Below are 22,160 nucleotides of genomic sequence, written 5' to 3'. Positions count from 1 at the left end.
TGACGCAAAAGGATCTGAGAACAGGAGAGGAGCAGCAGACTGCCCAGGGAGAAAGAAAGGGATATAATTATGAGTCATAAACCCGATCGATGAGTCATAGTTTATGACTCATCATCGATACTGTGCTGTGCAGAACTCTCTGCAGAGGAGGAGGAGGAGGAGGAGATAATCTGACAGTAAATACACAAAGATGAAGATACTATAAACCAGTACATTTACTGTGCTTACTGTACGTACACCCTAAATGTTTTGATCTGTACTTGAGTTCTTTTTGAGGGGCGCCGGGCCCCTCCTAATCTATGTCCAGTTTGGAGGGTTTGTCCGAGCACAAACTTTGTCCTTAAACACAAACATAAAATGCCGTTGACAATGGATGGACACTTTTGAGTGTTTGTGTAAAAAACACAAAACATAGCGTAAAACACAAACATTGAAGACGAAAGGTCCTAGAGGACGCAAATTCCGATTGGCCTGGAATGAGAGGATGTGTATGATGATGTACGATGATAAGAGCGCCCCTCACTTCACACGGGGTGTGATTTATTTATGTATTTTTGAGGGGCTCCTGAATATACAGGTTTAATGTTTGTTTTTAGTTCAATGTCTGTTTTTTTAAAACGCCATTGACAATGAAGGGAAAATGTACGTCATGTTGTCCCTCATTACGTCATATTATTGTCTCTTTATTGTTAATGGCGTTTAATGTTTGTGTTGGCAACCGTTTGTCTTACATCACCATTACATCACCTAATCAACATGAGTTAGACGTTAATATATTAGCGCCCCTCACTTCACATGGGTGTGATTTTTTTGAACCCATTCTGAACGGGAACCCATTTTGGTGTTAGCATCATGTTATGCTTTAGCTATTTAAAAATAACAGATCTACAAGCTCATATCGCGCCACCGAGTGGCGCGATACGAGCTTGTAGATCTGCTATTTTTTGAAAAATCGAAGAACGACTGACATTTTTAGAATCTGATCTCAGGTCAGAATGGGTTAATCAGACCAGTGTGTGTCCAGTGGAAACCTCGTATATGAATCTGATCTCAGGTCAGAATGGGTTAATTATAACCGCTTAAGCTCTATTTCAAATTATCATGACAAGATCACATCATGTCATTGCTATTAGTTATTATATATATATATATTTTTTTTTATGAATATTCCTTGAATTTTGGGAGAAAATATCAACATTTTAATACAGCAATGCATTGATAGTAAAAATATAAATTACATTTAAAAATATACTGTACTGTATGTATGTATGTATGTACACAGTAAAATCCTCTGTGTTTATTTTTCCATTTGTAACGCATGGTTACATTCGCTCAGAGTTATACATTAACCATAACCACCCATAACTACTGTAGATCGGCTAGTTGAACAATTTGAAGATGTGTGTGTGTGCGTGTGTGTGTGTGTGTGTGTGTGTGTGTGTGTGTGTGTGTGTGTGTGTGTGTGTGTGTGTGTGTGTGTGTGTGTGTGTGTGTGTGTGTGTGTGCGTGTGCGTGTGCGTGCGTGCGTGTTTTTGTTTTTTGTGGGGGGATTTCTTTTGTTTGTTTTTATTGCATTTTGTTTTTTCTTTGTTGTTTTTAATTTTGCTTATCCAGAGCCAAAGCCTTAGTAGAAGAACAAGGCCTTGTCCCCCTAGGGTCCAGGTAATGGGCCCAGTACGAAGGGCAAATATACTCCTCTATTTCTGACTGTTTGACTGGCCTTTCTGCTTCCATACTTTATACTGGAAGATGCATTCCCAGCGAAATGGCAGCTTCAGCTTTTCCCTCTCAGTGTGCTGCATTGTGTCATCTTCTGTTTTATTATTATTATTGTTATAATTATTATTATTATTATTATTACCCTTATTATTATTATTATTATTGACTTCTTATTGCAGTGGTTCTCAGACGTTTGGTTTACATAGTGCCATGGAACCCCATAACTCTGAAAGCGTACAAATGTCACCGAATGGACCCATAATGGTCCATTCGGTTCCATTGTTACGCTCTCAGAGATACAGACTTCTTAGGGTCCATTTGGTTCCTAACATATTCGCTTAGGGACCCCCTGGAACTCTCCAAAAGAACCCTGGGGGGCGGGTCCCGGGCCCGGACACCGATTTGAGAACCGCTGTATTAGCGTCATGATATTTATTATTATATTTATTCTTCCTCGTTATTGTCGTCATTTAACCCATCCACACCATTACACCAGGGCATTGCATGTCCAGCTAATCTGAACTAAATATTTCCAGAGAGACACTCTTCTACTCCACAAAAGTTATTGAACAAAAATATCCACCACACTCAGGTCCCAGCAAGCCCGGTCAGGACCTGGACCAATCAGTGACGTCTCGATTTGGGGCCAATTAACCAAGACTAGTCAGGTCTGGCCCAGAATATCTGGGGATTTCAACCAACACACACTCCACCCACTAAGACAGACGTCCCTGGATGACTCAGAGAGAGTCTGATCGAGGCCAGATCAACTTATGTCATGTCATAACTATAGCCAGATCTGGCCCAGAATAAGCTATATTATTTAAACTGGTGAAGACGTCCTGGAAATGACGTAAAGATCATCCCCATAATGGGCTGTGGTCTGGCCTCTAGTCCTGAACGTCACCAGAGGACATGTCCCCATATGGGCTGTGGTCTGGCCTCTAGTCCTGAACGTCACCAGAGGACATGTCCCCATATGGGCTGTGGTCTGGCCTCTAGTCCTGAACGTCACCAGAGGACATGTCCCCATATGGGCTGTGGTCTGGCCTCTAGTCCTGAACGTCACCAGAGGACATGTCCCCATATGGGCTGTGGTCTGGCCTCTAGTCCTGAACGTCACCAGAGGACATGTCATCATGACGTCATTTGGCTTTCTGGGTTAATTTTGTTGTCTCTTCACGGAAAATGTTTGCATGATTTCAAGTTCTGATTTCAGTCAGTTTTTTTTAAAGAAAGAGTTTTAAAAGCCAAACTAGCAATAGAATACATGTTCAGAAGCGTCTTCCGTAAAAGCCTAAAAACAAAGGTTAAAACAAAAGCCTGGTTCAACCTGTTGGCTCTGCGTAGAACAGCAAGAAGATAACGTTTAGAATGATAATACCTAAAACATCATGATTGTACATAGTATGCTAATTGTCTGGGGGAAAAGCTCCTTTCACGCTGTTTCACAAAGCATAGATTGGGCTTGACTTTTGGTAATGCAGAAGGGTGTCTCTTGACTGTTGGATTTTTACTCTTTCTCTGGAAAATTATTCTTCAGCTTTAGTTTTGATTTGATTATTGTTTTTCTTTTTAGATTTTCTTTTCAATGTGACATGAAAGCAGACCTTTTGGAAATGTGCAATTAAATTAAAAACAATTAATTAAAATAAATTGAATAATTTCAAAAGTTTTGAGGAAAATCGCAGATCTACAAGCTCATAATGCATAACGGTGTAACACATTAAGAGCTTATTTGTGGACTGGCTATTTTGTAAATCATTAAGAGGTAAGGAATCTTATAGGTCTGGCGTTTCATGTGGCAATGACAATGTTATCGTAAGTTCTCCTTCACACTTTTGAGATCAGATTGCATTTCGCTGTGCAGATAAAAGTGAACGAATAAGCAAATTGTACCACACAAATTATGGCTATTAAACCAAAGACATATTTACCTTTGACGCTTTTCCATATTTGCATCTTTCATCTTTGATATAAGTGGACCTTTGTGGTTTGTAGTTAGCAAATTGTCTTGTGTTGATAATTGTTTCTTTTATTCAGTGGGAAAATTAGGCTTATGATTATAACCTTTGGTATTCAACCTCGCTAACATTATTGACATTTTGTTTGGGTTAGACCACTGGTTCTCATGTTGGGTCTGGGGACCACCAGCCAGGGGGTCCTTACCCTTACCTTAGCCAGCATTCCCTTACCTTACCCTTAGGGGTCTGTAAGCCTGATAGAGTACAAATAACATCACATTTATCTGATTGGGTCATGATCAGCCTGTTGTACTAAACCACTTTAACACTGGCATTCCAAGTTTGGCCACGTAATTTTAGGCAAAATAAGTGTGTGTGTGTGTGTGTGTGATTGTGTGAGTGCGTGTGTGTGTGGGCGTGGGCGCGCAAATAATGCAAGCACATGCACAAATAATAAGTTCAAGTTGAGTCTCTTGACATCATTATAGATTGCCAGGTGCTGTTTCTTTGTGTGTCACAGATTATAGCCCAGTCTATAATCTTGCAGATGATTGGGTACAATTTGTTTAAGCCTCCTCCTCCTGTATGCTGTGTGCCAAACAAAGCTGACCTCCTGACTTGCCTTGGATGCCATCTCTTGCTTTGCTGCTTGCATGAACACAAAGCTATGATCTGAAATGACCCTTTCTCATAATCGCACACTAAAACAAGTATGGACGAAAAGCTTAGAAGTTACATTTCTTCTTTCTTTTATCTTTTTTTTACCACTTCATCTTTTTCTTTTCCTTTGATAGAATGGTTCACTTGAAGTCTTCCCTCTTCTAAGTGCTTAACTTCATGAGTCCATACTTTGCGTGAAACTGTCTGATTCCACTCAACGGCATGGTTGATTTCATCTGTATTTTGATACGATATTAGATATTGTGACTATTATCATTTCAAGCAAGGACATACATACACTGCTTCCTGAGCGCCTTCCACCCCCCCCCCCTCCCCCCGAGCACTTTACCACAATTTGGATAAATTTGTATAACAATCAGTTCCATTCAATAAACTTTATTTCTCTTGGCAGTCCATTTTATGGCACAACACCTGACCCTAAAATCAGTGACCACAAAATAAATGGTCAGCCAAGCTATTCCCAATCATTGGCCCTCGGCCCACAGCTGGCCCGTGGGGATATTGCCAAGTGGGCCCCCAAATAATTGGCAGGACACTGTGAGTTGATTGATACTATAGCATTCTTTAAAAATGAAAAGAAACTGTTTCCTTTTTCTCTAAAACATTGTGATACCATTTCACTTCAAGTGTTCCAGTGATCCAAGCCGGAACACAATAATCAATTGATTGATCATTAAGAATAAATGCACACAGGAACCAGTGTTTTTGTTTAGTCATAGTCTTTGGAATAAAACTTATTTTTAGCTTTAATCACATTTTAGTCATCCGAAATGTTTAGTTTTAGTCGACTGCATTTTCGCAGGCCTCGATGGCGTTGTAAATTTGGCAGATTTTACACTTTGGTTGCATGCTGAAAATAGCCGATCTACAAGCACACAACGTGTCGCAACGATCGGCTATTTTCCCGAGCGCAACCAAACACAAAATGATCCCTTGTTGTCCACTAGTCCCTCGCTAACATTTTAGTCTAGTTTGTATTTGTTGCCGAGATTGTCAATGTATTTTAGTCATATTTTAGTTTTAGTCATCATGGCCTAGTTTTTATTTCGTTTTCGTCATAGTTTTAGTCGACTAAATCAACACTACGCAGGAAACCCCTGGCCCTGTTCCTTCTTCCTTTTGCCCTCCCCCTACAGGGCAAACTGTGGTATGACATAACATGGCCTCTGTTCTGCCCCCTACAGGTCAAACTCTGGTATGACAAGGTGGGCCATCAGTTAATCGTCACCATCCTGGGTGCCAAGGACCTGCTGGCCCGGGAAGACGGGCGTCCCAGGAACCCCTACGTCAAAATCTACTTCCTCCCCGACAGAAGGTAAGAGCAGAGACAGATTCTTGCTGACGTGATGTGTGTGTGTGTGTGAAGTTCGTTCTCATCTGGGCCTACATTTATTTCCTAATTCATTTCATTGACCAGAGTATATAGCCAGTGGTGGAAAAATAAATGACCAGTACTTAGATAAAGCACTTTTAACCCATTCTGACCTGAGATCAGATTCATACGAGGTTTCCGCCGGACACACACTGGTCTGATGAACCCATTCTGACCTGAGATCAGATTCTAAAAATGTCAGTCGTTCTTCGATTTTTCAAAAAATAGCAGACCTACAAGCTCGTATCGCGCCACTCGGTGGCGCGATATGAGCTTGTAGATCTGCTATTTTTCAATAGATAAAGCATAACATGATGCCAATACCAAAATGGGTGCCCGGTCAGAATGGGTTAGAGATGCTCTCCAAATCCAGAGATGAGGAATGGAAGAAGTGAATGTTTCAGGAAAATGACAGGAAATTTTCTACTGCTACGCAGCAAGCATAATATGCTTAGCATAGCTTAGTAGAAATGGATATTTAATAATTTAAAACATAAATATTGTATCGTATTGTATATTGTATTGTATTTTTTGTACGTGCTAGTGTGAACGCACCGACAGAGAGAGAGAGAGAGAGAGAGAGAGGGAGAAAAGCCAAATTCCAGTAAAAAAAACACTTTTGATGACGCAACAACCGGAAATGATGTCGAAAGTTGCACAACAGACCGTGTCCCTCGCCGATATCAAAGAATTAAATCTCCGTCTTTTGGCTAATCTCCGTCCTGGGCAGACAAACGGGATTAATTCAAAAGACGGAGAGCTCCGTTCTGGGCAGTGTTAATAACACAGTGTAGGAGGGCAGGCATTTATTTGACTATTGGAACTCTGAAAGAGAGAGAGAGAGAGGCGTGCGTGGTCATGTCATTCTCCCAGCATGCAGTGCAGTGTTGTGGACCCCTGTTGTGTGTGTGTGTGTGTGTTTCGTGGCCGTTCCCCCGGTCATGGTTGTAAATAAGAACAGTGTGAATCATTGCTCCTCCAGTGATAAAAGCAAGAGGAGAACAAAAACGGTAAAGAAGTCCCTGGAGCCCAAATGGAACCAGACCTTCATGTACTCCCCGGTCCACCGGCGGGAGTTCAGGGAACGCATGCTGGAGGTCACGCTGTGGGACCAGGCCCGGGTCAGGGAGGAGGAGAGCGAGTTCCTGGGAGAGGTGAGGAGACACGCACGCACACACGCACGCACGCACACACGCACGCACGCACACACGCACGCACGCACGCACCACGCACGCACGCACGCACGCACCCACGCACGCACGCACGCACGCACCCACGCACGCACGCACGCACGCACCCACGCACGCACGCACGCACGCACCACGCACGCACGCACGCACGCACGCACGCACGCACGCACGCATGCACGCACGCAAATGTATTTTGGCGGGTAATGACTGGTATTGCACTTAACCCGCATTCTGACCTGAGATCAGATTCTAAAAATGTCTATTACATCCTGACAGTTTCATTATTAACCCATTCTGACCTGAGATCAGATTCTAAAAGTGTCTTTTGGATTTTTCAAAAATAGCAGACCTACAAGCTCGTATCGTGCCACTCGGTGGCGCGATATGAGCTTGTAGATCTGCTATTTTTCAATAGCTAAAGCATAACATGATGCTATAACACCAAAATGGGTGCCTGGTCAGAATGGGTTAACAGCCAACCAAGTGTAAAATGACTTATACTGGATCTCTTGTCCACTAGTCCCTTCCTAACATTTTAGTCTGGTTTTTATTAGTTGACGAAATTGTCAATATACAGTATATAGTCTTTAGTTTTAGTCATCATCATAGGTTAATTTTCATTTAGTTTCTATGTGTAGTTTTTTCGGCAGCGGAAAAAGGTAGTCGACGAAATCAACACTACGCGCGCACGCACGCACACACACACACACACACACACACGTGCGCATGCACGCTCCTCCCTGTCCGTGCACGGGGAATGTGGGACACTCCCTGCCTGACCTACTGACCTGTCAGCTTTAATCCAGCTGAATGGGGTCAAACTCCTGATGAAGCTCTCGGCCAAACGCAGGGGTTTATCCGTGGTGTTCACCCACTGTACTCCACGCCTGACGTGGTGTTCACCCGCTGTACTCCACGCCTGACGTGGTGTTCACCCACTGTACTCCACGCCTGACGTGGTGTTCACCCACTGTACTGCACGCCTGACGTGGTGTTCCACCACTGTACTCCACGCCTGACGTGGTGTTCACCCACTGTACTGCACGCCTGACGTGGTGTTCCACCCACTGTACTCCACGCCTGACGTGGTGTTCACCCACTGTACACCACGCCTGACATGGTGTTCACCCACTGTACTGCACGCCTGACGTGGTGTTCACCAACTGTACTGCACGCCTGACACCGACACCCGGACGCGTGGCAGGCAGGGCGGGGTGGCTGGAGGTTCCTGTGCCATGTCAGTCGGTTAGGGGTTAAGTGCATAGTTAGGGCTTTAGTGCATATAGTTTCATTTTATAGATATTCCACTGTTAGACGGATGCTAGGTTCTTAGCTTACTCAAGATTCTTATTGACTATTTTTTATGTATTTCCCCTCCTCTCAGATCCTCATAGAGCTGGAAACGGCCCTCCTGGACGACGAGCCTCACTGGTACAAGCTGCAGACGCACGACGTGGTCCCGCCCCCCCGCTCCTCCCCCAACATGCAACGCAGGCAGCTGCACGGAGAGAGTCCCTCGCGGAGGCTGCAGAGTACGTATAGAACACCCCCCCATTCTGACCTGAGATCAGATTCTAAAAAAAATGTCTTCTATACATCCTGACAGTTTTCTGAAAAAGCTATATGTTTCTATGTCAGTCGTTGTTCGATTTAAAAAAAAATAGCAGACCCTACAAGCTCGTAGCGCGCCACTCGGTGGCGCGCTATGAGTTTGTAGATCTGCTATTTTTCAATAGCTAAAGTATAGCATAATGCTAACACCAAAAGGGGTTCCCGCCCCAAAATTGGTTAAAGTTCTCGCATCTTCTGCATGGATTCAAGTTCTCAGGTCTTCACGACCATTGGGTCTTCCATATAGAAGCATCTCTTGTACTGAAAATAGGCCATCTGCAAGCTTGCGCTGCGATGTGTTGTGAGATCAGCTATTTTCAGTTATTAGTTGTTTTAAAGAATGAAGGGTATTTGACGTGGTCAAACTACAAATGTTCAGAAGTGTCTTCCATAAAACCGTAATGCTCTCGGTTATATATCACAAAATTAAAGAATGATAGCATCTAAATATCACAGTCCTACAGACTTTATTTAGCTTTATTCCATGCACCTGATTTCAACATCAAAGACTATTAGAATGGGTCAAACTACAGTAGCAATAGAATAGCAATAGAATTCATGCCAGGTATATATATATCTGTCATAAATCCATAGCGATCTCGGATATTTGATAACAACAACGGTTACAAAGCCTCAATCTGCAATGTATTCACCTGGTTGGTGGCATGATATAATACCTAAACATCATACTTCTACATATTAAATTAATTAAAGGATAAGGCAGCCACCATTGTATTTGTTTCTTATCATCGACATAGCACAGTCCAAGAAGAATACATTTGTTTGGCCAGTCTTGCCAAAACAATTAGAGCTCATATCCTGGAAGTCATAGACCTTTACTATTGTCCAAAAATTAACAGGTCCCAGAGCGCCACTGTTGTTTTGGTGAGCATAATTCATCATCCAGATGAACTTGGGCATTGTAACAAGTTTATGAAGTATAACAACCACTGCTCATTGTAACAAGTTTATGAAGTATAACAACCACTGCTCATTGTAACAAGTTTATGAAGTATAACAACCACTGCTCATTGTAACAAGTTTATGAAGTATAACAACCACTGCTCATTGTAACAAGTTTATGAAGTATAACAACCACTGCTCATGCAGGGGGACTGAAATCGAAAAAGCATTATTAAAGTTGCTTCTTAAAGTTGTTTCCCGGAAGAAAAGTACAATGCCCTGGTTCATTGAAATGATGAATTGTGCTGAAATAGTTTTTAGGACAACAATGTAGTTGCTGCATGACTTTCAGGTTGTGAGTGAGTTAAATTTGTTTTGGCGACGACAAATCAATTTACAGCTAATGTGTTCTATGCCCTCAATGTGAAAGTTGTGAGACTAGCAAATTTGTTACACTTTCAGTATGGAGGTGGAGGGTCAAAATGTTCACGACTGACATCAGTCACAATATGTGTTGATATGTACTTTTGTCTCTGTTGTGCTTGTTGCATCAACCTGAATGCTTCTACAGACACAGGCTCCCATTCGTACAACTCAGGTAACACCCCCCTCCCTCCCTCCCTCCCTCCCTCCCCCCAGCCATGGAGCCTTTCAGTGTTACTGTCCTTCGGTTTGGACAATGCCTTCTCGTGTGCTGCTGACGCTCCATCCTTTTCCCTGAAGGCTGCATTTGCATTTTATTTATTTATATATTTATGTTTTGCTATAATACCTTAACATTTATTTCTGTGAGCTGGTGTGAGATTGGCTTCTGTTTGCACACCACTCGTTGGAACCAAACTCTGCGTTTGTAATGTAGACTCAAAAAGACTACCAGCTCTGTCACCTTGTGGTTAGAGTGTCCGCCCTGAGTCTGGGATGGGGAGGTTGGGGTTCAGTCCCCGGGCCCCGCGTCACATAAAAGAGTTTTAGTGATGCTACTGTACTACCAGTGCCTCCCTGCGTGGCACTCGGCATCAAGGGTTTGTTTGGGGGGTAAGTCCCTGTGACATATTAGTATCATGTCCAGGTGGTGTACTTGTACATTGTGTGACATACTGTACTAGCGTCAGTATCATGTTAGTATACCTAGTATACGTCGAGTTTCTCAAAGGGAAAAGGAGCTTGCGGAGACACCCTGCTGCCTTCCTCCTCTGTGTACCCACACAGCACAGTCCTGAGTGCTCATTTCACCCGTAAAGGGACCATAATGTATTACTCTCTCTGAGTTAAATGAACACTTGGAATTGCACTGTCTGTGTACAGTATACGTACCTGCCAGTGTTGACTCTCCCCCATGTCATATCCTCTGTTCCTATGCCTTATTGTGCCTTCACCTTCCTTATGAAATGAAATGCTGGTGGGAGGGAAACTCTAGCCTGTTCTTTGGTAGTCTGGTGGTGGTGGTGGGGGTCTTATGGGTCTGTTCTTTGGTGGTCTGGTGGTGGTGGTCTTATGGGTCTGTTCTTTGGTGGTCTGGTGGTGGTGGTGGGGGTCTTATGGGACTTCCTGGTCAAAGAGAATTGGTTTGATTTGGAATTTCAATCAATTTTGGGGGGGCAAACCCTTTGTGTCCTCTGTGGTGTGTGTGATTATATGTCCTGGCTGTTTTATTTTCCCCCTTTAAAAAGAAAAATGGGCCAAATTAAATTCTAATCCGCTGCTTCTGCTTGTGTGCCTTAAATATGAAGACTTTACTGTTGGTTACATGGGATTCACTTGACCTTTCTATGATTGAGTATTATTCTGTAATTATATTATTGCTACTGGACAATGTTACAAAAACAACATGTTTTGTAACAAAAATGTTACAAAAACTGTATGGTTAGCCCAATCTCACAAAAAAACACAGTGGAATTGCACAGATAATTGGCAAGGTCTTCTATCCACAACCATAACATCTCCTTTCATAGCCTTTTACTGTACCTCTACTCCCCACACACTGTATTCAGTGAATGGATACAGTATAGGTCCACTGACCTCTTATTTTACTGCAGGACTGTTTCAGTGTATTACTTTATTTTATTATTATTATTTTTTTTTAGATATTTTTTTGCGGCTTACGCCTTTTATTGATTTTTGAAGGGACAGACAGTAGGCTGACAGGAAACGGGAGAGAGATGGGGGGATGACATGCAGTAAAGGCCGTGTCGGGTCCGGGAGTCGAACCCGCGGCACACTGCGACTGGATTACCAGTCCGGTGCCCAGACCGTTACGCTACGGCCTGGGCCAGTGTATTACTTTATTTACTAGACTAGAGAGTTCAAGGTCCTTCTGAGCGTGTTCTGTGTGTGTCAGTGTGAGAGTGAGCGAGCCGTAAAAATGGGAGAGGTTTCTGGTCGTCTGTAGACGAGCACGTTGGGGGAGGAGGTGCTGCCAGAGAGAGAAGCACTTTTCTGGAAGAAAAAAAAGCACAAGTGTCCATTTGATTTAACCCGTTTTGACCTGGGAACGATTCTATAAAATGTCTTCTAAATCGTACAGTTTTTTCTGAAAAAGCTATGTTTCTGTCAGTCGTTCTTCGATTTTTCAAAAAATAGCAGACCTACAATCTCATAGCGCGCCACCGAGTGGCGCGCTATGAGATTGTAAGATCTGCTATTTTTCAATAGCTTAAAGCATAACATAATGCTAACGCCAAAAGGGATTTCCGCCCAGAATGGGTTAAAGTTAACTGATAGGGTGGGGGGTTGGGGGGGTTGGGAGGGTGCTTTAAAATGAGGCCAGGAGCTGGATAAGGTGACTTGAAGGATGAAGAGAGCCAGGCCAATATTCCAATACTCTCCAGTCCCACATCACCCCCCCCCCCCCCCCCCCCCCCCTGATCCTTCAAATTGAACAATTGAATCTGTCATCTTCAATATGGGCCACGGCGGCTCAGCTTGTGGGTGAGATCTGGATAATTTTGTTACAGTTATTTTTTTTATATATTGTCGCTGTCGGGGCATAATAAACCTCATATCTCCATCATGCATATTTCAACTTTTTTATATTTTTTAGTTTGTTTCAACAGTTTTGCACATTTTACTGTATAAGGTTTTCCCAAGCGACAGCGGCGCTGATATATATCAGGAGAAATATTGTTTTGGCTTGCCGGTGCCCCGCAGCACGCCCGGTGATGTACAGGAGAGACAGTGCCATCTGAATTCATTGGGTATATAAAGATATATACACGGTATAACGGTATATAGTCCCGGACGCACTTTGAGACGTCACTTTAACCAATAAAGATTAGGTGGGTCTCGACGGCGAGGCGCTGGGGGTGAACGAGACCAATGTAAATTAACTTCTCTCTCTCCTCTCAAACCCCCCCCCCCACCCCGCTCTCTTCCATCACCCCCTCTCTCTCTCTCTCTCTCTCTCTCTCTCTCTCTCTCTCTCTCTCTCTCTCTCTCTCTGCCTTGCAGGATCCCAGAGGATAAGTGACAGTGAGATCTCAGACTACGACTGTGAAGATGGTGTCGGGGTAATAAATGGTAAGACACACGTCTATCCTTTGTGATTCCAGTGATAGAGTCAGGAGTCTAGAAGGTTATGAATCCATCATCAGTGTTAACCCTTGGACTACCAATCCCAATGTTTTTGTTTGGGTAACAAATTGGCATATTTTTTAATTAATCATTTTCACATTAATAGAAAGATCTGGTGGTTTGAACAGATGTTTTTTTTTTTTTTTTTCATTACTAGTGTATTCTCTCGAATTGCCACCAGATGGCGGGAACGCACCATTATGCTGATTTTGGCCAAAATAGACGAATCTTCCTAAGTCACTTCCGGTTCAACGATCGACAACATCCGGTATTATTTTGACCCTAGTCACTAGCTTGGCTGGTCCGGATTGCTAAGCTAATGCTATATTTTTCATAACTAAGTCAAATTAACCTCAAATCAACCCCAAAACATCGCAAAATATCACATTTTTTACAGCGACGCACATAGAGACGGCGCGCGTGCACGATAGTGCACGATCACGCGGATTTCGGCCGTTTTTTGGTCAATTACATCCAACATTAGTGATATTAGCGAAAAAATATAAATTTTTGCTCCGTTGAACCCTAGATAACTGACATTGATTGACATTCCGTTAATTCCGTGAACGGGAGGTTTGTATTTTTTAGAAATATTCCGTTTTTTTTCCGTTAATTGTAGCCCAGGGGTTAATAGGGTATGAACCTGGAGTCTAGAAGGTTATGAATCCATCATCAGTGTTAATAGGGTATGAACCTGCGTTTACATAACACCATATCTAGGGTTAACGGGGTAAAGCAACGCTGCAGCACCACAGCTAAGATGCCTCCCTCGGCACTGCCTGCTGCTGCTGCTACTGGCATGCTATACGCTGGGCTCTCAGCTGTGTACGCCCACGCTGCTACACCACTGACACGCAATGGAGAGAGAGGGAGAGAGGGAGAGAGGGAGGGAGAGAGAGAGAGAGAGAGAGAGAGAGAGAGAGAGAGAGAGAGAGAGAGAGAGAGAGAGAGAGAGAGAGAGAGAGAGAGAGAGAGAGAGAGAGAGAGAGAGAGAGAGAGAGAGAGAGAGAGAAACAAACAAAAAAGTGGATAGGGAAAAGACAGACATCAGATGTGTCAGAGATCGAGGGAGAGAAAGAAAGAGAGAGAGAGAGAGAGAGAGCTTGAAGAGAAAATCAGAAAGAGAGTCAATTGCTGTAGCGCTCTATCTTCACAGACAGACAGACAGACAGACAGACCCCCACTCCCAGGGCAGGGAATACCCCCCCTAGGCAAAACTAGATTTACTGAGGTGAGGGGTCAGCTATTTAAAATGATGATTTGTTAATTGCACGGCCTTCTTTCTGTCAAGTTCAGTGTTCTATGTTTCTATGGCTTATTGTGCATATTGCACATTGTTTTTTAATTTCATTCCTTAGCCCCTGTATCACTGTTTGCAGCTATATTTGTTATTATTACGTGAAGCAACACTTCTTAGGCTACATGAGGCTCATTTCAATAGCAGCTAATAGATAAATTTGCATGCCGTTGCAGTGGTACTGTACTAGGTATCATCGCAGTGCCATTGAAGACAACACATTAACCCATTCTGACCGGGCACCTATTTTGGTGTTGGCATCATGTCATGCTTTAGCTATTTAAAAATAGCAGATCTACAATAGGTCTGCTATTTTTTGAAAAATCGAAGAACGACTGACATTTTTTAGAATCTGATCTCAGGTCAGAATGGGTCAATCAGACCAGTGTGTGTCCAGTGGAAACCTCGTATGAATCTGATCTCAGGTCAGAATGGGTTAAACAGCATGCTTTGTCTCCTGACACATCAGATATTTCTCCGTCTCATCCGTTATAACTGCTGCACCGTACTGAGGACCCATAGCCTGTCAAACCCTGTTAATTGACAGTAAACGCTCCGGTCTTTATACTGCGTGTGCTTAAACAGGCAGACTCTACCCAGGCGTGAACCCACACGTCAAGAGGAAGAATGGATTTAATTAGTTTTCTGCACGCAATTGATTGCAGACTTGCATTGTTAGCTGTATGTTGGGAAGAAATAGCAGACATGGCAACCCCCCCCCCCCCCCCCCATACGCATAATTACATAATTAAACCGCATTTAGAGGGTTTCATGCCTGACTATTGAAGTTTTGATTTGACAAACTAGTGGACCAGGGTGGCCACATCTGTGTGCAGTATGTTAATATTCAATTAACCCATTCTGACCTGAGATCAGATTCTATAAACGTCTTCTACATCCTGACAGTTTTCTGAAAAAGCTATGTTTCTATGTCAGTCGTTCTTCGATTTTTCAAAAATAGCAGACCTACAAGCTCGTATCGCGCCACTCGGTGGCGCGATATGAGCTTGTAGATCTGCTATTTTTCAATAGCTAAAGCATAACATGATGCCAACACCAAAATGGGTGCCCGTTCAGAATGGGTTAATATTCAATTAATATAACTGCCAATGTAGCTATTGGTAATGCCACCACTTTTAAATCTAAACATTATTACTTTGTCAAAATGCCTTGAGTGAAGGTTAACGTTTGCTCTGTCATTACCGCCCGTGTTTTATTCTGATCGTACTCTTGAGTCACGGTTATGTGTAACTCATTTTAATGAGCTATACACTCTATTGAATATCAATCAACTTTAACCCATTTAGACCTGAGGACGATTCTACAAATGCCTTCTAAATCCTGTTTCTATGTCGGTGGTTCTCAACCTTTTTCATCTCAAGGGTCCCCAAAATTATATGTATTTGGCCGCCGACCCCAATGTCAAAATATGTTGTTCCAGGGACCCCCCCAGAAGCAAAGATTTGAGTTAAAAACGTTCGCTCTGAACAAACAATATATATTCCAATTTTGCTCCAAAATAGCAGACCGCGCTATCGCTATGAGCTTGTGGATCTGCTATTTTTCAACAGCTAAAGCATAACACAATGCTTTGAACACCAAAAGGGGTTCCCGCCCAGAATGGGTTAATAGTGCAAAGCATTGACCTTAACCGTAGCTGCTAGCCACGTCTGATTATCGGGTAATGAACTCTTTCAAGTTCAATGGACTAATCACTCTTGCAGGGAAAATTCATTATAATATTTCAGATTTTCTTTTAAGGCTATTTTCATGTTTAATGCACAATGTTATCACAGTGAGTGAACCACACCTTTATTGAAACTTAGTCCTCATTTATTTGAATCTGGGGACTCGGCAAAGTATAAAATGGAAAATCCATCACCTGTACAGTTTGGCATTTAACATATAACTATTAGAAGGTTTTGTCCCAAACTGCTAGGCCTGCACATTGTGTATAGTGTGGTATAAAGCAAAGTACACATTTGGGAGGAATTAGTCTGCACTACAACATGAACGTATTTCAATGTATTTAATTTATACTTGTACAAACTATGTACATTATACTGAACTTGCTGTGTTGCTTGACACAACATTAGGAGAAAAAGCGTTGGTGTGTGCCGTGGCTGGAAAGGCGCACACCAGTAGTGCTGAGGTGCTGCGAAAAACAACGAGAGGTTGCACAGCTCGTAGCCGCGATACAAGCAATGATAGGAAACCAACGTTACTTTCAACCTTACACAGTGGTGGTTGATTGCCTTTGTCAAAAACACAATTAAGGTATTTTCAAGACGGGGAGTGTGTGTGACGCAGACGGTGTCGCCTGGAACAGTGAAAGGTCTGCTCATGAGCGTACAAAAAGTGCAACACGATTCAGGTCTAGTGCACGAAACTGTGCACGTGCGGCGCGACAATTTCACGGGCCGCGCCCACCCACGACAAAACGCTTGCGTTGTCGCCCCTCAACCTCCCTCCAAAATCAACGCACGCCTCTCATTGAAGAGGAATTGCTAGACGCGTGAGTCGCTGCCCGTCTGAGAAGGCCTTTTGGCTTCAAACTGATGGAATAAAAGTACCTGTCCAAGTGTCCCTTACACTCTGCTTCTCTTTTGCCCTCTCCTGTCTCTTTCCCATCCGTCCTCACCCTCCCTCCAGACTACCGGACAAACGGTCGAGACCTCCAGAGTTCCACCCTGTCCGTCCCAGAGCAGGTGATGTCATCCAACCACTGCTCCAGGTCGGCAGACATCAACCGGGCACGTTCGCGCTCTCCCAGCGTCCCCCCGCCTTCCAGGTAACCACATGGTTATTTAGTCTGGCATTTCAGATTCACAACCACGGTCACTTTTATTGTCACATCACTCGTTGACATGGTGTAAAGAAGTTGGTCAAATTGTTACAGCTTGTGCAAGCTCCATTATTTGTAGTTTTCAGCAATAAGGAGTTGGGGGGTCAGAGAGAGGGAGAGCAAGGAGAAAATCACAGGAAATTAAGATCAAGAGTTATAAGCATTTATATACATATAGTCATATACGTAGCATGGAAAAGTAGCAGGCATGAGTTTAGACATAAGGTGGAAAAAGTGGAAGGTCTTTACATGAGGTGCAAAAAGAATCAGGTATGTAGATGAAGTTAGACATAAGGGGCCCTATGTTGCGTGTCTTAATTAACTACAGCCAGATCTTATGTCTTAACTTTTAGTGAGCAGGGCTCTGGTTGCCTATCATATTTGCATGCAACACTCTGTGCACCCTCCATCTCCTGATACTTTATAGAGTTTTATAGGAAAGGGAAAATTAAATCAGAATTCATACATCAAATAAACATAGACACAACCAGAATTTTTAATTATAACAATCACTTGACAATTGCAAGAGTATGGCTTAGTTATACTGACGGTGTCCTACAACCCCCCAAAAAATGTTTGCACGTAAGGCACGGACTGAACGCGAGACATTTCTCTCTCCCTCCGTCGCTCGCCGCTTTCTGCGTCGATTATGATCAACTCTGTAAAGCACTTAAGACGTGGTCCTGACAACGTCTTAACAATATGCGGTGAGTCTTGGTAAGACATTGTGCAGAATACCAGATACGCACAGTGCCCTTAATTAACATAAATGTGCTGTGCTAAATTTGCTGGCGAGTCTTAAGTGTTAAGTGCAGTCAGCACAGCTCACAATTGTTATTGCGCATAAGATGGTGGTGGTATTACTTAACCCATTCTGAACGGGAACCCATTTTGGTGTTAGCATCATGTCGTGCTTTAGATATTTAAAAATAGCAGATCTACAAGCTCATATCGCGCCACCGAGTGGCGCGATACGAGCTTGTAGGTCTGCTATTTTTGAAAATTCGAAGAGCGACTGACATAGAAACATAGCTTTTTCAGAAAACTGTCAGGATGTAGAAGACGTTTATAGAATCTGATCTCAGGTCAGAATGAAAACTGTCAGGATGTAGAAGATGTTTATAGAATCTGATCTCAGGTCAGAATGGGTTAATTACTGTCTAAAGGCCCTTGCGTTTATTTATGATTTTTTTTCACCCCTTTTCTGAAAAACACCTTTAAGGACCTTTAGACCTGGAAATATGACATGCAAAATAGGGTGCCAGAGTAGCAGGTGTGTACATGACAGAGTAGCACAACGTACAGTAGCACATAAGGTACAAAGAGAGAGCAGTAGCTGAACTACTGTACATGCGTACTGGAACGGTACACATGTGTGTGCTACGTGATAGTTCACATGATGTTAAAACATTATTTTTTTTAAAAGGTAATTACAGTACATGGTAATCCTTTTCTTGACCAATGCTTTCTGGGTAATTGTGTGATTTTGTGATCTGTTATTTCCACTCATCTGATGATGGTAATGATGATGATGATGATTGTATTGTATTGTGTCTTTGTGTAAATGACCATCCAATTTACAATTGCATTTGCGACGAGCCATTGTTCCCGTATTGGATTCTACGCAGATGATACGTCAGATTATCTTGACAGTACTAAACTCTCGGTGTTCATTTATCCACTCGTGACTCTGAGAGAGTAAAAAAAATAAATGGAAGGGTCCATTTGGTTCCATTTTGTACACTCCCAGCATTAAATTCACACTGAGGATTGTCGTTCTTTCGTCGTTCGTTTCATGCATAAAACATCGAGCCGAGAGACATATCCTCCCCTTGGCCCATAGCGGGCAGTGTGTTTAGTGCACACCACACAGGGCACTTCTAGGGGGGTGATCCAGTCCGCTTCTGTCATACAGCAGAGGTCAGGAGCCAGAATACGACCCTGGCGGTGGGGGGTCAGAGTACAGCTCTTCCTCTAGACTGGACCACCCCACTGTGTCCGAAGACAGCTACTCCCCTGACAGGTACCCCCCCCCCCCCCCCCCCCCACACCTGAGCTTACACACCGCGCTGGCTACTGTATGCTGGTCAGCACTGCAGCACGCACACACACACACACACACACACACACACACTGGCAAATCCTCTGTGTTGGTTTTAGCTCTGAGAGAGTCTAAATGGAGCCAGAGAGAACGTAGGGAAGTCGGTCCATTTGGTTCCATTTGTACGCTCTTTGAGTTGAGGATTTTTTACCGTGCACATGCATGTACATAATGCGAGCGTGTAGGGCTGGGGCAATTATATCGATGTTATATCGATGTTGTGATATGAGACTCGATGCCACCTTCATTGTGATGGTAATATCATGATAAGTATTGTCTTGTCAATCATTTTCAGAACTTACCTGACTATTGTTTTCCTTTACCCACTCAATGTTCTGTGAAAGCAACAGTCCCGAGTCCACAATATCGTTGCAACATCGATATCGAGGTATTTCGTCAATTATGACCGATTATAGTCCATTATGGCCATAATCGCCCCCCCGGCCCTACGAGCATGCATGAACAGATGCAATGCGAATGCGTGTGGGTGCCGACATGCAGCTACGTTATGCAAAGTGGCCTTTTGCCTTACACTGCCCTTAAGACCAGCTCAGTGGCCTTGTGGTTATAGAGTGTCCGCCCTTGTGTCCGGGATTCAGTCCCCAGCCGACTATAACATGGTCCCCAAATGGCTCCCTGCTTGGCATTCATTGGGGGGTGAGTCCCTGCGACATACTAGCGCCATGTCCAGGGGGTGTACTTGTACATCAAGCTGCCTCAGGCTATAGAAACAACAAGGAGTCATGGCTACTTACTACTTCATTTGCCTTAAACTCTTTGGAAACAATCTTTTCAGTGTGTAAATTGCATCCTGCTCTCTTCCCAAGAAACTAAAAACCTGTGCTGATGTCATACAGTGCCTCTGCTTCCTACAAGCTCACATGCAACGTGCTGTGGGTTTGTAGATCTGCTATGTTCGGCATGTGACACCGTCATATTACGGACTAGTTTAATTTGTTTTTTTGTTTTTTTTCCCCCTACTGTGGCTAAGCTGTGACACTTTGCGATTGGATCATAGTATGATATTTTAGTATCATATTGTAAACAGCAAATGTCTGATTGTTTAATAATTTGTTAATGTTTTGTTAAGTGTTGATTTATTGTTAATAGGTTTTTATTTATATATATCAACATTTGGGCTTGCTTTGGAATACAACTTGAGCAGCCGTGACTGACGACGAGAGCTGTTTCACTTCTCCTTCCTTCTCCGAAAATGTGTACCTATTAACCGTTTGAAAATATCAACAAATGTGTCATAATAGTCCTTATAATGTCACTCACTATATTAATACTACCTGGTGAATGAATGCATGAATGATCAAGGGGGAAATGGTCAGTCATGCTCGATCAGCACACAGATTTCTGTAAGACTTCGTTGGTAAATGTCTGTCCAAGACTTCAGATTACACTCACAGCCTTCGCACCGCTACGCCTTAGCTCCCCCCCCCCCCCCCCCCCCCCCCCCCCCCCCCCCCAACCCGCTCTAATTAACTTTATTTCATATTTCAGAAGCAGGAAATGCACTTATCTAAATTGTCTGTGACAGAAACTCACGTGACTTTCAGTGCCTTCAATGTAACAACATTTTCAGTTATTTTTGTATTTTTTGTATTTTTGTATTCTTTTGAAAACAGCTGGAAATGACACGCAAACTGAGTCATGGACAATTATGTAACTACAGTATGGAAGATGGAATTATGGAACAACATGACAGATCTTTGAGTTGTGCTCAAACATGAATGAAACCTATGTTTTTTTTTTCTGGTTAGTTATTTTGATGATTTACAATCAGAATAATATTTTTTGTATGTTTTTGATTATTATCATTATTGTTTCTGTCCAAGTCTAGTTATCTTGAGTTATCTTTTAACATGTATTTATGTATGTGAACTTGTGAAATCTCACCACATAATGATATGAGATAATATATAACTGTATAGGCAATGATAGACGGTAATTGAATCATTCAGGGTGTGTGGATGTGCTCTGTAGCTCAGAAGGGCTTGCGTGCCATCCTTCTCCAGCGTGGCCACTGCTGGTTGGTTACGAGTCACGACATCCATATATCTGTACGTGGCCACAGCTGGGGAAGAGTCTCTCTCTCTCTCTCCAATCTTGTAGATTGTCTTATTTTCACTGTTCAGCTTGGGCAAACAAATATATTAATTCCTCTTTTGGGGTCACAGGGCTAAAAAAGTTTCAGAACCACTTTCCTGACCTCATGTATGTATATCCAGCACGCTGCATTCTCTACATTCTCTCTACCTCCTTGTCTTCCATCCTCTCCCTCTAGTCCGTTCCTCGACCCCATTGAACCATCTCTGTCTCCTCCCCACCTTCTCCCTCCACCGTGTGGCTGCCATTACCTCTCCCTACCTCCTCCTCCAAGCAGACATACAGAGCATCTCCATGAACCCGAACAGGAAGACCCCAGGTAGAACCTTCACCTGAGAATGCATGTTTCTATGTCAGTCGTTCTTCGATTAAAAAAAAAGAAAATAGCAGACCTACAAGCTCGTAGCTATGGGCTTGTAGATCTGCTATTTTTCAATAGCTAAAGCATAACATGATGCTATAACACCAAAAGGGGTTCCCCCCCCAAAATGGGTTAAGCTCCCAAATTCGAAGCTGAATTCTGGGCACTGACACACTGTGGCGCACTAGTGTTAATGGCTGATTTAATTATTGGTTTGCCACGTGCGTGCCAACGTGTTGTGAGCTTGTAGATCGCCTATTTTCAGCACTCGAACGCCGCAGCTTGCAATCGAGTATAATTACGTTGGCCATTAAACTGTGCAGACCATACAGTTTAGAGCGAGGAAATCGGATTTTACTCCCTTTCAATGCTTATAGGCGTACCAACGGGCCTAGACTGCAGTTAAGGGGTTCGCACCAAGCACGATAATA

General features: G+C 43.1%; 2 protein-coding genes across 2 annotated transcripts in view; both read left to right on the top strand.

The window, feature by feature from the left end:
- Positions 1 to 22,160, top strand: part of rims2a (regulating synaptic membrane exocytosis 2a) — a gene marked incomplete at both ends in the record, with an annotated part of 244,188 nt that overhangs the window by 127,397 nt on the left and 94,631 nt on the right. The window contains 7 exons of the mRNA XM_083762001.1: positions 1,615 to 1,662; positions 5,549 to 5,679; positions 6,719 to 6,890; positions 8,311 to 8,458; positions 10,012 to 10,038; positions 12,888 to 12,956; positions 16,960 to 17,098. Coding sequence (XP_083618127.1) covers positions 1,615 to 1,662; positions 5,549 to 5,679; positions 6,719 to 6,890; positions 8,311 to 8,458; positions 10,012 to 10,038; positions 12,888 to 12,956; positions 16,960 to 17,098 — 734 coding nt within the window. The remainder of the gene's footprint in view (positions 1 to 1,614; positions 1,663 to 5,548; positions 5,680 to 6,718; positions 6,891 to 8,310; positions 8,459 to 10,011; positions 10,039 to 12,887; positions 12,957 to 16,959; positions 17,099 to 22,160) is intronic.
- The window catches only part of fzd6 (frizzled class receptor 6), a 296,006-nt gene that overhangs the window by 210,095 nt on the left and 63,751 nt on the right, over positions 1 to 22,160 (top strand). The gene's annotated exons all lie outside the window — the stretch shown is intronic.

Source organism: Protomyctophum parallelum, assembly GCF_964188405.1.
Source record: "Protomyctophum parallelum genome assembly, chromosome: 3".
In the NCBI taxonomy this organism is placed as follows: domain Eukaryota; kingdom Metazoa; phylum Chordata; class Actinopteri; order Myctophiformes; family Myctophidae; genus Protomyctophum; species Protomyctophum parallelum.
This window is presented reverse-complemented; position numbering and strand designations above follow the sequence as displayed.